Source organism: Chiloscyllium plagiosum, chromosome 9, assembly GCF_004010195.1.
Source record: "Chiloscyllium plagiosum isolate BGI_BamShark_2017 chromosome 9, ASM401019v2, whole genome shotgun sequence".
In the NCBI taxonomy this organism is placed as follows: domain Eukaryota; kingdom Metazoa; phylum Chordata; class Chondrichthyes; order Orectolobiformes; family Hemiscylliidae; genus Chiloscyllium; species Chiloscyllium plagiosum.
In genome coordinates this window covers 39,389,759-39,405,602 of record NC_057718.1, presented here as the reverse complement: position 1 = coordinate 39,405,602, position 15,844 = coordinate 39,389,759, and the positions used below count along the sequence as shown (strand labels likewise).

Here is a 15,844-nt window from a genome sequence, read left to right as displayed (position 1 = left end):
CTTCAACACATTTTCAGCTCTTTCATCTGGACTTTAGAAAAGTCTGATGTTAACCTCTCCTATCGTATGTTATCTTTCTCCTCCTATGTGTTGTCTTCAGCCTCAAAAAACATTGTATCCCTTATTTATTTTTAAATTGGAAATCGTGAATCACAAGAACATAACATTAGAGGTCAGAGCAAGGCTGTATGCATCTTTAAGCTTGAATGGCCTTTCAAAAAGATGATAGCTGATCTTGTATCTTCCCACACTACATCCATATCCCTTTCCATAATATCCAAAAATCTATCAGTCTCTGTCTTGAATATACTCAATGACTGAGGATTCACAGCTCTGTGAATTGAGAATTTCAAAGATTTAGAAGCCTTTAAGTGAAGAATTTCTCCTTATTTCTGTTCTAAATGATTGATCCCTTATCTAGCAACTGTAACTGTAGTTCTAGACTTGTCAGTGAGAGGAAGCCTCCTTTGTGGTGAATACTGAATGCCATAGTGAAGGCCTTAGAAATGTGCAGTGAAAGTAATTAGAGCAGCAGATTGTGACATTGTTTAGTCTGTAACACTGATTTAACACTTAAACATTTTTAACTTTGTTGCTTCAGCTAACATTCTCTTTTAAATATGCAAAGCTGAACCAACCATGAGGCAGAAGGGGGGTCAGTGGGGCTAAAAAAAGGATCCTCAACTACTTGCAGGCTATTTGCTGCTAACATCTCATAGATCTCTCTGAGTTTTGGGAAGTGAACTGTGTTTGGAATAGATGGCTAACATTAATGAAGTCAGCAGAAATTGGTGTTGCTGGTGGGGAGGTCCTTAGTTGTGACTGCAAATGTACTGCCCAGGCCATTTGTTCCCAACCATGAATACTACTGTTGAATTCACCTTGAGACCTTGGAGTGCAGGTTCATAGCTCCTTGAAAGTGGAGTCACAGGTAGATGGGATAGTGAAGAAGGCATTTGGTATGCTTTCGTTTATTGGTCAGAGTATTGAGTACAGGAGTTGGGAGGTCATGTTGCGGTTGTACAGGACATTGGTTAGGCCACTGTTGGAATATTGCGTGCAATTCTGGTCTCCTTCCCAGCGGAAAGATGCTGTGAAACTTGAAAGGGTTCAGAAAAGATTTATAAGGAGGTTGCCAGGGTTGGGGGATTTAAGCTAAAGGAAGAGGCTGAACAGGCTGGGGCTGTTTTCCCTGGAGCGTCAGAGGCTGAGGAGTGACCTTCTAGAGGTTTATAAAATCATGAGGGGCGTGGATAGGATAAATAGACAAAGTCTTTTCCCTGGTGTCAGGGAATCCAGAACTAGGGGGCATAAGTTTAGGGTGAGAGGGGAAAGCTATAAAAGAGACCTAAGGGGCAATGTTTTCACACAGAGGGTGGTGCGTGTATGGAATGAGCTGCCAGAGGAAGTGGTGGAGGCTGGTACAATTGCAACATTTAAAAGGCATCTGGATGGGTATATGAATAGGAAGGGTTTGGAGGGATATGGGCTGGGTGCTGGCAGGTGGGACTAGATTGGGTTGGGATATCTGGTTGGCATGGACGGGTTTGACCGAAGGGTCTGTTTCCATGCTGTACATCTCTATGCCTCTGTGATAGGGAGATGGAGCAGAGACAGGAGGGAGGAATGCATGTTGTTTTCGGACACTTGAAAAGCAGAAGGAGGGAGAGACAGGATTTGACAACTGCCTGATATACTCATGGTCTTCTGGGATCACTTCTTCTATCCCTAATTAAACCATGAGCAGTGTATGTATCATTTATGCTTTCGGTGGGAAGTGCTCCCAGATCTCTGTCACCCCTTGCAATCAGACCTGCAGAATCCGAGTAGAGAGAGAGAGAGCACAATCCAGTGTTAGTGACTGTGACCCTGAATTTCTTTGCATAGAGTCATATAGCATGGAAACAGACCCTTCGGTCCAACCAGTCCATGCCAATCATGCTCCAAACTAAACTAGCCTCACATGCCTGTACTTGGCCCATATCATTCCAAATCTTTCCTTTTGTGGACTTATCCAAATGTCTTTTCTAGGTTCGAACTGTAACCACATCCACCACTTTCTCTGGCAGTTCATTCCACATACAAACCACTCTTTGTATAAAAACGTTGCACCTCATGCCCTTTTTAAATCGTTCTCCTCTCACCTTAAAAATATGCCCGCTAGTTTTGAACACCTTCCCTCTAGGGAAAAGATCCTTGTCAATCACCTTATCTATACCCCTCAAGATTTCATAAACCTCAATAAGATCAGCCCTCAATCTCCTACATTCCCAGCCTATCCAGTCTATTTTTATATCTCAAAACACCATTCCTGGTAATTTTTTTCTGAACTGTTTCCAGTTTAACAATATCCTTCCTATATCAAGATGACTGGAACTGCACACAATCCTCCAGAAGAGGCCTCAGCAACATCCAGTACACTCTCAACATGACATTCCAACTTCTTTGCTCAAAGGTCTGAACAATGAAGGGAAGCATGCTAACTGCCTTCTTTACCACCCAGTCTACCTGTGACGCAAATTTCAAAGCATTATGTACCTGAACCACTAGGCCTCTCTGTTTTGCAACACTACCCACAGCCGTACTATTAATTGTATAAGTCCTGTCCTTGTTTGTTTTACTTAACTGCAATAATTCACACACTCCATCTACTACTCCAAAGCCTGTTGACCCAATTAGAGTCATAGAGATATACAGCATGGAAACAGATACTTTGGCACAACTTGTTGATGCCGACTAGATATCCTAAATAAATCTCATCCCATTTGCCAGCATTTGGTCCATATTCCTCTAAACTGTTTCTATTCAGTTACCCACCCAGATGCCTTTTAAATATTGGAATTGTACCAGTCTCCACCACTTCCTCTGGCAGCTCATTCCATACACGTACCACCCTCTGCATGAAGGAATTGCCCCTTAGCTCCCTTTTAAGTTTTTCCCCTCTCACCTCAAACCTATGTCCTCTAAGTTATAGCCTCCCCCAAATCCAGAGAAAATACCTTGTCTATTTATCCTATCCATGCTTCTCATGATTTTATGAACATCTACAAGGTCGCCCCTCATCCTTCGATATGCCATGGAAAACAGCCCCAGCCTATCCCTATAGCTCAAATCCTCCATCCCTGGCAACTTACTTGTAAACCTTTTCGGAACCCTTTCAGGTTTCACAACATCCTTCTTATAGCAAGGAAACCAGAATTGCATGCAGTATTCCAGTAGTGGCCTAACCAATGTCTTCTACAGCTGCAACATGACCTCACAACTCCTATACTGAAAGCACTGATCAATAAAGACAAGCATACTAAGTGCTTTCTTCATTATCCTGTCTACCTGCAACTCCACCTTCAATAAACTATGAATCTGCTCTCCAAGGTCCCTTTGATCAGCAGCACTCCCCAGGGCCTTACCATTAAGTGTGTAAGTCCTGCTCTGATTTGCCTTTCCAAAATGCAGCACCTCACATTTATCTAAATTAAACTCCACCTGCCACTCCTCAGCCCATTGGTCCATCTGATCAAGATCCTGTTTTCTTTTGAGTAATTACCATCGCTGTCCACTAAACCTCCAATTTTGGTGTCATCTGCAAACTTACTAACCATTCCTCCTATGTTCACATTAAGATCATTTATATAAATTATGAAAAGCAATGGACTCAGCAACGATCCCTGTGGAACACTGCTGGTCACAGACCTCTAGTCTGAAAAGCAACCCTCCACCACCACCACCCTCTGTTTCCTATCATAAAGCCAATTTTGCTTACACTGAATCCCATGTGATCTAACTTTACTAATTAGTCTACCATGTGGAACCTTGTCAAAGTCTTTATTAAAGTCCAAGTAAATACTGACTACAGCTCAGCCCTCATCAATCTTTTTGGTTACTTCATCATAAAACCCAAATCAAGTTTGAGAGACATGATTTTCCTTGCACAAAATCATGCTGACTATCCCTAAACATTCCTTGTCTCTCCAAATGCATGTAAATCCTATCTTTCAGAATCATCTCCAACAACTTCACATGTCTGTATTTTCCAGGCTTCTCCTTACAACTTTTCTTAAACAAAGTTTGAAAGTGCCGGTGTTAGAATGAACGTACAAAGTTAAAAATCACACAACACTAAGTTATAGTCCAACAGGTTTATTTGGAAGCACAGGCTTTCGGAGTGCAGCTCCTTCATCAGGCGGTTGTCAAGCACTCCAAAAGCTAGTGCTTCCAAGTAAATCTGTTGGACTATAATCTGGTGTCGTGAGTTTTAACTTTCTTAAACAATGTCACAACATTAACAACCCTCCAGTCCTCCAGTACTTCACCTATGTTTACAGATATTTCTGCTAAGAGCCCGGCAATTTCCTCCCTAACGTCCTACAATATCCTGGGATACATTTGATCGGGACCTGGGATTTATCTACCTTTATGTTTTCTAAGAGCTTTAGCACTTCCTCTTCTTTTTGCAGTGAGATCCTTGTTGACTAGAACAGGTAATGTCTGGAACATTTCTCATTTTGACATTCACCGTATCAAAAGGGTGATAATGGCTGTTTGTGCAAGGAGAGTAGATTTTTCTGAATGCTTAGGGAGAAGTAAGCAGTGTGTGACTTTGCGGGACAGTGGGATTAATTTTGTGTGTATGTGTGTGCGTGTGCCTGCTGCGTTTCACCACAGATGCACTGCAACTGTGAAAGTTACTGAATGCTGAATATACAGTTTCTGTGTGACCATGCTCACCACATATGGTGGTCAATGTCTATTGTCCTGGCATTTTTTGTAGCACTAATCAACCAAACCGCCCCGTGGCCCAACATTTCAACTCCCCCTACACTCTGCCGAGGACATGGAGGTCCTGGGCCTCCTTCACCGCCGCTCCCTCACCACCAGACGCCTGGAGGAAGAACGCCTCATCTTCTGCCTCGGAACACTTCAACACCAGGGCATCAATGTGGACTTCAACAGCTTCCTCACTTCCCCTTCCCCTGCCTCATCCTCTCCATGCTTCAGGCTCTCTGCCTTTATTCCTGATGAAGGGCTTTTGCCCGAAACGTCGATTTTGCTGCTGACGGATGCTACCTGAATTGCTGTGCTCTTCCAGCACCACTGATCCAGAATTTGGTTTCCAGCATCTGCAGTCATTGTTTTTACCTCTATTTTTTATAGTACATTCATTCTCTGGTAGACTGTGTTCCCTCATTCATGCACTGCCAGAGAATGGCTACCGACCAAAAGGGGAAGTCTAGTTGATACCTGACTCATGACTCCAATCTGCAGCTCAAATGTGAAGCCAGCACAAAGACAATGGAGCCATGCTGTCACACTAAGTATTATAGAGTATGGGGGCGTTGAAACAATTGTTCTGCTGTCTTGACTGCTCCTGAATAATCCTTCCAACCCTGGCCATTGTGATAGCACCGTGCTTGCCTCTGTGAGGCAGGAATAGGAGGAACAGCTGGAGGATGGAGGAGAAGGTGAGACAGCCAGAACATCTCTGCCCAGACTGTTCTGATTCTGTTATTTAACTATGATTTCCATAAACACAAGCACAATTCCCATTGTACAACTATCCTCTGTGCCTTACCATTTGCCCTTCTACAGATCAGAGTTCTCTTGTAGTCACAATGCTGAAATAAGGTCAGTGGAAGATAACTAGTTATCCTTGTGCATTCTCTTAGTACCTGTCCTTCAGGTGCCTTTACCTGGCTTCGTGCCCCTGTGCAGAGATATCCCTGTGGCTGCAGAGTGGTTGGTGGAAAGCTGTTGACTTTTAACAGGGGAGACTATAGATGACCCAACAGGATAACTGTGAGCATCTTTGGGCCCAGAAGACCCTGTTTCAGGACACCATCCCAGCATAGGTGACATCAGTCTGGGCTGACAGGTTGATAGCCAACAGCAGGGGCTAAGGGTCAAATTCAGTGATGCTGGGAGAGGATATTCAGTTTGGGTACTGCAGAGCAATTGGCACCACCCACAGAAATGCTTCAACAATCACAGTCATCTGCTGGAACCCAGATTGCTGATAGCAGTGAGACCCTGAACGTTTGTTTTTGCGTTGCTATCCATAACTGTGATGGCAACCGTCTGAGCCTCCTCGGCAACAAACAGCAGCAGTCAGACAGTGATGGCTTCAGTTTGTGCTGCAATGGAAGCTGAAATATCAGTCATCAGATACTGCATCTTGGTTGGGTCCACAAGTGTTTTCTGTTGCCAATTAATGTCCATTGATTCAACATGTGCTGATCTTGCTATCCTCAAAAGTACATGATGTGTCAAGAGCTGAGCTTGTTACTTCAGCACACCAGCTGTTGATCATGTCGCAGTGTGTGGGTTTCTGAATAGATAAATTCTTAAAGATGTGGGTGAGGAAAGGAGTTAAAGCAAGAGGTGTATACTTCAACCATTTGCAGATTGTAAATCAGAAGAAGTTGTGAGATGAGGGGGATATGTGTTGTGACAAAGTGGTTTTGGAAGGAACATATTATTACTGTGTGTGCTTTCAGACTAGAAAGTGCTGTGGCCTCATTTGTGGCCATGAGAGTGACCGCCATCACTGACCCCTCCGTGTGAGATCTTGTGGCTATGGCCATCTTCCACCGGTTGGCCATAATTACTGTTCTCAGTAATCATTTGTAACATATATTATCTAGCAAGTTTATAGTTTCTTTTCTCAAGTTTCATAAAAATCACCACATGCCTCACTTGTATTGTCCATATATTTAATGGTTATATCTTCAGGCAACAGACAGAAGTTGGAAAACTGGGTAGCTCTCATTGGAAAATGGTATATGAGGCAGCTACACAGCAAACATTGTTCAGTGTGAAAGGTGCCTTTTTGAGCAGTTGATGCACCCATAGATGTGAAACAAAATGATCAGCAATGCTGCCAGTAAGTGTGGAATGGATAGCTTTAAACCCAAAAGACTAATATTCATCAATTGTTTGGAATCATTAAAATGGATTTACTTTAAAGGTATGCCCTTTGTGGGAAAAATCCATGATTTAACCTATTGCCCAGAAGCCTTTTGCAAATGAACTATTAGCATTTTGTTTGTTCCAATACTATTGATCTTTTAAAAATGTACTGAAGACTTCGTTAGAGCACTGATAACAAGAATGAACTGAATCAATGTTAATATTGTTAGCAGCATACTATTAAAGTGGCAATTTTCATTTATTGGCTTGAAAGGCTGAGAAGAAATTGAAAATATTATTGTTGCTGAATCTTTACAGGTTATTAGTTCTTGAATGCAGGAATGGAATCTACAAAGGAATGGAATCTAGGAATTTTGGAGTAAGTTATTTGGGCCTGGAATTTCCATGAGGAGTTTGGACTAACTATTTCTAGTAAACTTAAGGAAGATAGAATCGTGATCAGTATTCTGTTTTTCTTAGCTGGAGAATTTAAGTTCAATAAGTTATATGTAGCTGAATAATAATAATTCTTTATGTAAATACTGGTAGGTTCTTGAACCCTGCAGATATCAGAATTGAGCCTGATACTATCCTCACCATTCTTCCCAATGGCCTTTTTTTTGGCAGGAGAGGTCCTGCATAGCATTTTACCCTGGGTCAGGTACTGGCAAGTGCTGGCGCTCCCACAGCACTACAGAAGAGGTTAGTAGAATCAGCACAAGCAATAGTTAAATTCAATCCTGTTTAATGCAGCTCATTATTATAATGTATGGAGTGTTTAATATTGACATTGGAAAAAATTAACAAGGATTTCTAAATTAAGCTGCAAAATCAGAATGCTGTAAGTAAAATTCAGTTTACAGTAATCTGAACCAAAAACTGAAAATTTACACCAATAATTGTCATATTGATTTCTGTTTTGCAGTTTCATGTTTGGAGAGTTAACAGATAAAGAAACAATTGAAAAAGTACAGCAGACATTTGAAAACTACGAGATAAACTCATTTGAAATCCTTATGTACAAAAAGAACAGTAAGTAAAATATCTTGTTCAGAATTCTGTGTAAGACAAAGATTGTTATTTAGATTTGGTTGCAGTGTAAATATAGATATTGTCTTGACAGTAATTTAAAATAGTTTGTTAGGTTTCATATTGAATATGCATTTATTTCATTAAAAATAATTTGCAGATGCCTTGTTTTATATTTTGTTGCCAAGGTACAGTGCAACCTAATTTACTCATGATTCATTGATTTGGTTTGTGAAAGGTCATATAATAGCCTAAGCAGGACTCCTATAGTGCCATGGTAATGTTCCTACCTTTGAGCCAGGAGGCTGAGATTCAAATCCCACTTGCTCTACAAGTGTGTATTTACATTTCTGAACAGGCTGATTAGAAAATACCTCGAATAGTTTAAGCTAGATTTGCATCAGTAGAAAGCAATTCTAGATACATATGTAAAAGCAAGAGTAACTTGGCAAACAAGCCTTGAGCACACTGAAGTGAAATTTAATATTTTGAGGTGTAAAATGCAAATTACATGGAAAGAAAATAATGGAAGAAAGATTAATCCACTTCTGATTAATTTGTAGCCTTGCCACAGTGAATTTTCATATTAATTAACTTGGGTTTTAAGCCTTTTTAAACCTTGTATGAGGCTGACTCTGCCAACTGCCCTAACATTAGAAAGCTTCTGCCAGAGGGGTTTGTGCCACGTATGAGTCACAAATATCGTTATTTGAAATAATGATAGTCTCGCAATCTTTGCTTTGAACTCTGGATAATTGCTATTCCCAGATGAGTAATGTGATACCAATGTGCCATTGTTGATTGATGTGTGATCATTCAGTATTCTATAAATTTAAAAGGGGTAGGACACCAGAGGTTGAGGTGGAATATGAAGTGTGAGAACGCCTGAAGCACAAGGTTTGATCTCCTTTCTTGCAGAGACAGTGTGGGATTGCCTCCAAGTCTTTCCAATATTAGACAAAATTATGGCATTTTGCAGTAGTTTGGCAAAAAGTCACCAAAGGGCAGAGAACTCAGGTAGAAAATGATATGAGGTTTTTAAAGTTTGCAATGCATAAAAGTTTTCAATTTTAATGTCATATTTATGAACATATGAACAAAGAACAAGGATAAGCCACTGGGCCTTGGAGCCTGCTCTGCCATTCAATAAGATTGGGCCTGATCTGATTTTAAAACCTCAATTCTGCATTCCAGTATATCTCAATAATCTTTCATTCCCTTGGTAATCAAGAATCTATCTACCTTTGCCTTAAAATAGTTAAAGATCCTGCATCCACTGCCATTTGAAGAAGGGAAACATAAACATTCACAACCCTCATCTCTGTTTTAAATGGGCAAACCCCTTATTTTTAAACTATGATTCCAAGTTTTAGATTCTCCCACAAGTGGAACCATCCTTTCCATGTCCACCCAGGTGAGTCCCTCAGGTTCTATTTCAATTAAGACCACTAACTCTTCGAAACTCCAGAGGATAGAGGCCTAGTCTATCTAGCCTTTCCTCATGAGGCAAAGTACTCCATTTGTATAGCATTGTCAAGTACCTTGTTTATTATTATTATTCTTGTTATGCAAGCACCACAAAGATTGTAGTCATTACTGTAATAGTAATTGTGGTGCTATTTGTGCCCAAATGATTGACAATAAATAATGACAATAAATAACAAATAAAATAATTCTACCCCAAAAGTTAAATGAGTATTATTTTAGCAAAAACTTAAAATTAATAATATCTGGGGCATAGGGAACCTTTATTTCATGCAGTTGACCAGAATGATGAGCAAAGATTACCAAGTAGTAGCAAGATTAATAAAACTATAAATAACGATTATTCAATTTTGATTATTATTCAAGTAAATTGATAGGCTTAGGTTTTAGAGAGTTCCATTTTAACAGAAATTGATTTCTGATTTGTAGTCAAATCTAGTTATAGAGTATGGCCAACAAATGTATAGAAATATAGAAAATAGGTTCAGGAATAGGTCCATTAAGCCAGCTCCATCATTTGACATAATCACGGCTGATAGTCTATCTGAACACTACGGTCTACCTAGTGTCTTTGGGGCCAGTTGTTTTTCAGATTTTGGAACTTTTCGAATTTCAGAATAAATCACATTTTCACAGTGAAATAAATAAAAAGTACTGAACAGCAGACCCATGTTTAACTGTACGAGTGCTGAGACACAACTGATGCCTGCCAGTGCTGGGCCATACCGCTATGTCACATCCGAGTAAAGTGGATTGAGTGGGTGTGGAGTTGGGTCACCTGTTTGCACGTCAAACAACCTTGTTATATAGAAACAACTTCACAAAAAATCTTTGGATTTCGGAGCTTTGCGGATTTCAGAATTTCATACAAAGGATTGTGTGCCTGTACCTCCAGGTCTTTGGTCTCTAGAGATATAATTTTAAAAAATATATTTAGCAACTTGGCTTTCACAGCCTTCCTTGGCAAAGAATTTAACCGATTCACCAACCTCCGAGTGAAGTATTTTCTCTTCATCTTAGTCTGAAATGGCCACCACATAATCTGCCTTCTCCTTGTATCAGATTTCCTGGATAGGGGATGCATCATCTCTGCATGCAGTCTGGCCAACCCTTTCAGAGTTGTATATGTTTCAATAAGATCCCCATTGCCCACTCACTCAACCTGACTAAGTGCCTTGAAGTTTTTTTTAAAATACTCCTCACCATCTACAACCCTATATAATTTTGTGTCATCAACAACCTTGAAATAATGACATTATCAAAATCATCAATACATGTGTTGTGAATAATCGATGTCCAGTTACCTCACTTGTTCCCATCTTCCCCTCTGAAATTGATTAATTTATTCCTGCACTATTTCTGTCTGCTAACCAATTCTCAATCTATGCTAGTTATTACCACCAGTTCTGTATGCTTTGATTTTGAACACTAAATTCGGAATATCCAAATTCACCACATCCACTGGTTCTCTCTCAACTATTTTGCTCAAAAAAAAACACCAGTAGGTCTCTTGTGAAAACTGAACTAAGATACTTGTTTAATAGCTATGCCATATCATTGTTTTCTGCTATCAATTCTCCCATTTATCTCTCTACCATTTTTCATTTTTATATATTTATCATAGAAACATAGAATCCCTACAGTGTGGAAACAGGTCCTTCAGCCCAACAAGTCCACACTGACCCTCCAAAGAGTATCCCACCTGGACCCATTCCCCTAGCCTATTATTCTACATTCACCCATGACTAATGCACCCAACCCACACATCCCTGAACACTATGGGCAATTTAACATGGCCAGTTCACCAAACCTGCACATCTTTGGATTGTGGGAGGAAACCAGAGCAGCCACAGCAAACTCCACACAGACAGTCGCCCGGGGCTGGAATCGAACCCGGGTCGAACTCTTACAGTGCAATTTTATGTTCCACACAATTTTACTGTCATATTCTACTTCCCCCTCTTAATCAAGCTCTTAGTCTTCCTCTACTGAATTTTAAATTGCTCCCAGTCCTCGGTCTTCTTGCAACTTTATATGACTCCTCGTTGATCTAATATTATCCTTAAATTCATTTTGTTTGCCATGACTTGGCAAGATATTGCAGGAAAGGGTGTTCAGTGTGTCTTATTGATGTTATAATCAGTGAGGCTTTCAGTGGTGTACTTCTCTGTGTCAGGTTATTAAATAGTGCTCCTAGCATTGTCAAGTTCAGCAATTTCTTGCTATTGCTGACAAAGAATATATCTGGAATATATCTACTGCCTGCACCAAAACCTCCATGGTAGCATCAGAGAACCTCTGTATTTGTGTACTCATACCGTTAGGCATGGTTCATCAACTTCATCCTAAATGCCTGTAGCCAGAAAGCACCTTTCTTTATGGGACATTTCTGCTTTTAGGTGGATTTACTTTTATCTGTCCTCAATGGTGCAGCCAGTCAGTAGTGCAATAAATGCTAACCATTAATAATACAAGAAGCATCAACATTGAGTAATGCCTGTCTGCATGTTAACTGGTGTGGGCAGGCCACATTTTGGCACAATATTTTTATATCAGCCTTTTGTCATTATAAGTCCCTGGCCAAAAACTTGTTGTTCACCAAAGTTAAAACAAATTGAACACTTTAACAACTTGAGCTGAAAATGTGTTGCTGGAAAAGCGCAGCAGGTCAGGTAGCATCCAAGGAGCAGGAGAATTGATGTTTCGGGCATGAGCCCTTCTTCAGGAATTTAACAACTTCACTTGCTGGCCTATACCAACCTGAGAACCAAACCAAATTTTCTTTCAGACTTGATTTCTCATGCTGCTAACAAGCTGCGATTGACTACGTTTCATGTAGTCCTGTTGCTACATAAAATAGCAGGTGGTATGTTTCTGGCCAAAAACATGTATGTGCTTCGTGTCCACAATCTTTGTGCCTTAGACCGTTCACGCACTGAGAATAGCCTGTATATTCAAAATTAGACCATAAGTCATAGGAGCGGAAGTAAGGCCATTCGGCCCATCGAGTCCACTCCGCCATTCAATCATGGCTGATGGGCATTTCAACTCCACTTACCCGCATTCTCCCCGTAGCCCTTAATTCCTTGTGACATCAAGAATTTATCAATTTCTGCCTTGAAGACATTTAGCGTCCCAGCCTCCACTGCACTCTGTGGCAATGAATTCCACAGGCCCACCACTCTCTGGCTGAAGAAATGTCTCCGCATTTCTGTTCTGAATTTACCCCACTCTAGTTCTAAGGCTGTGTTCAGGACCAATAACTGGACACAGTATTCCAAATGGGGCCTAACCAGAGCTTTATAAAGTCTCAGTAGCACAACAGTGTTTTTATATTCCAACCCTCTTGAGATAATTGACAACGTTGCATTCGCTTTCTTAATCACGGACTCAATCTGCATGTTTATCTTTAGAGAATCCTCAACTAGCACTCCCAGATCCCTCTGTACGTTGGCTTTACGAATTTTCTCACCGTTTAGAAAGTAATTCATGCTTCTATTCTTTTTCCCAAAGTGCAAGACCTCGCATTTGCTCACATTGAATTCCATCAACCATTTCCAGGACCACTCCTCCAAACTGTCTAGATTCTTCTGCAGCCTCTCCACTTCTTCAGTAGCTTAGACATTTTAGTTCAGGCACCATAATGTGTATTTTTGCTAAATAATTAAAGACGTCTCAAATCAAATCAATTTCATGCCATAGGGCAATTTTGCAAAGATAATTTACATTGAATTTTAAAAAAGTAAAGCAAAGACGATAGGAGTGCATTAGTTTTGAAAGTTTTGTTGTATATTGTGGAAAGCACTAATTAGAATTTTGTCCATAATTTTAGGAGATTTTCCAAAGTACTGCTAGTCTGATTTCATGGCATTTTAATATTTTCAGATGTTTTATGATAACAATTCATGAAACGTTGCACCTTTTTAAGTTCACTCCTGTCTTTAAATTGTCTCGAACTAACTTAGAATATACCATTGGAACTGATGCTCTCACAGCTGTACTTTAGCACAGTTGAAAACATGAATAGATGTCTCTGATTCACAATTGACTTGAAAAGTACCTTTACTGTTTAGTATCTGTGTTCTGCATGCTTCTAACAAAAATAAGGTTACATTTTAGAACTAGATCTAATTGGTTGTATATGACAAATCATGTGGCTAATCTATTTCCTGAGATACATAATTCTGTAGCAGAGTAAACAGAAATGTAGAAAATAGGAGTAAGTGTAGGCCTTTCAGCCCTTCGAACCTGCTCCACCATTTGATATGATCATGGCTAATCATCCAATTCAGTGTCCTGTACTGGCTTTCACACCATACCTTTTGATCCTTATGGCCCAAAGATCTGTATCTTAACTCCTTCATGAAAATATTCAATGTTTTGGCCTCACTTGCGTTCTGCGACAGAGGATTCCAAATGCTCTTAATTCAATTCAAAAGTTTTATTCAACACAATATTCCAACAACTTTAATTTGTAACACTTTAATCAACTATTATTTTTCATCCACATGCTTAATTTAAATAAAATTTTGCAAGACCGAATTACAAGAAGACAATGCAAAAATTAATAATGATCAAATGTAGAAATCTTCATCAAAACCTCCATTTAGTTAACTTGTATTTCCTTCTAGTGACTTTGTCTTCCTTGACTCTGGTGTTGCTTTCTTCTAGCTTGATAATACATGAGACTTCTACTACTTTGTCAAGCTGGTTTTCTTTTGTTCATATTTAATGAAAATTGTTGATGTCGATTAGAACTCAGAAGGTTGTGGTTAGATCTGCACACCATCTGTGGCAATTAATTTCCTTTGACACAGTTGTTAGCTCAATTAAAATAAATTTGTTAATAGCTACATCAAGCAGCACAGAGAGGAATTTCAAGGAAAACCAGAGTGGCAAAAGAAGCACGTGAAGGAAATTATGTTGAATGTCGAGGAGTATATGTCCACCTGCTGCTGCCAATGTACTTCAAGCAGTCATAGATGTATTTTAGATTACTCTCTTACTAAAGAATGCATCTTTGTTTTACAGCACTATGTTCTACATTTTTGAGGGTATGGTGTGATTGGCATAATTAGATTTAGGTTAGCTTGTTAAAGATTGTGATAATTAAATAATGCAATGGCACAAATGGGAAGTCTACTTGACATCTTTAAAATAAATATTGTTTTCTTTGTGAAAGGGACTCCAGTGTGGTTCTTTGTGAAAATTGCTCCAATTCGAAATGAGCAAGACAAGGTGGTACTATTTCTTTGCACATTCAGTGATATCACAGCGTTCAAACAACCCATTGAAGATGAGTCGTCTAAAGGTAACTCTTCTGGCCTTTCTTGCTTTGTAATATACTTAATTCAGTTTAACATCACATTAAAGTGTACTCTGATAATAAATAAATTCATGTCTGTATGTTCTATCGTTATATTGATATGCAATACGAGTAAAGATTGTAGCAACCTATTCCGATAGGTAAATTCCAGTAACTAAATTAGGAATCACTTTTAATGTTCTTGAAGAAAATGTTTAATTTAATATGCTAACATAACATAACGGATGTTGGATAAAAAAATCTTTCCCTTAAATGGATAAAGCTTAGACATAGTTACTTCGATAAAGCAATGAAAGCTGTATTTTATGGTCCCATGGTCAGTGTGTTTTTTGGTGGAGGTGGTGACATAAAATATATTGGCTGTCCAGCTCATATCCTTCCTGCCAATTTCAGACTGGTTTCCCTAATATGGGGTATGCATAAGGCACGTACTAGGCTGTCTGCCCTTAGGTCTTAAGTGCCCAATAATTGGCAAGTAAGTGCCTCAATCTTTCTCTGCTGCCATAAAATAATGGCGTGGGCCAGATTATGAAGGCAGTTTTTGAAAGAGATCCTTCAGACAGGAATGGCTGGCGTGCTTACATCTACAGAGAGTACCCTGTACATCCACAGCCTTTACCCAAAAGATGTCAACGCCCTCCCCATCTGTCAATTCCCCCAGCCTGCTTTTTAATATCTGACCTGTATCTGATGCTTCCCCCTCAAGGCCCTCTGATACCTCCCTGACAGATATCTGTGTCTTTTCTCCTGACATCTCCTTGTAGTTCCAGCAGTGATCATTACTTAGCTGCTGGTCAAGCAGACTGGCTGACAGCTCACAACGATGTGAGTTCATGTCAGTGGAGGGCTGAAAGTTTGATCTGCTGACCCCAGTGTATATATGCTGGAGGGCAGGCTTTTCAAACATTGACTTATTTGAGACCACCTAGCTCGCACTTTCCTGATAAATCCAGTTCTAAGGTTAATTGCATCTCTTGTACGCCCAGCAGAAAATAGGGATTACATTATGATAGCTCAGATATGTGTTCCTTTTGAGCTAATTATCGTGAACGTAGGTATCAAATGGGATTAAGTAAAGTAGAAATATATCTTGGATGGTGA

At 39.8% G+C, this 15,844-nt stretch overlaps 1 protein-coding gene across 2 annotated transcripts in view; it reads left to right on the top strand.

Moving 5' to 3' along the window:
- Positions 1–15,844, top strand: part of kcnh1a (potassium voltage-gated channel, subfamily H (eag-related), member 1a) — a 283,339-nt gene that overhangs the window by 29,879 nt on the left and 237,616 nt on the right. For both annotated transcript variants that reach the window (XM_043695750.1, XM_043695751.1), the window contains exons 3-4: positions 7,829–7,935; positions 14,600–14,728. In XM_043695750.1, the coding sequence (XP_043551685.1) occupies positions 7,829–7,935; positions 14,600–14,728 (236 nt within the window). The remainder of the gene's footprint in view (positions 1–7,828; positions 7,936–14,599; positions 14,729–15,844) is intronic.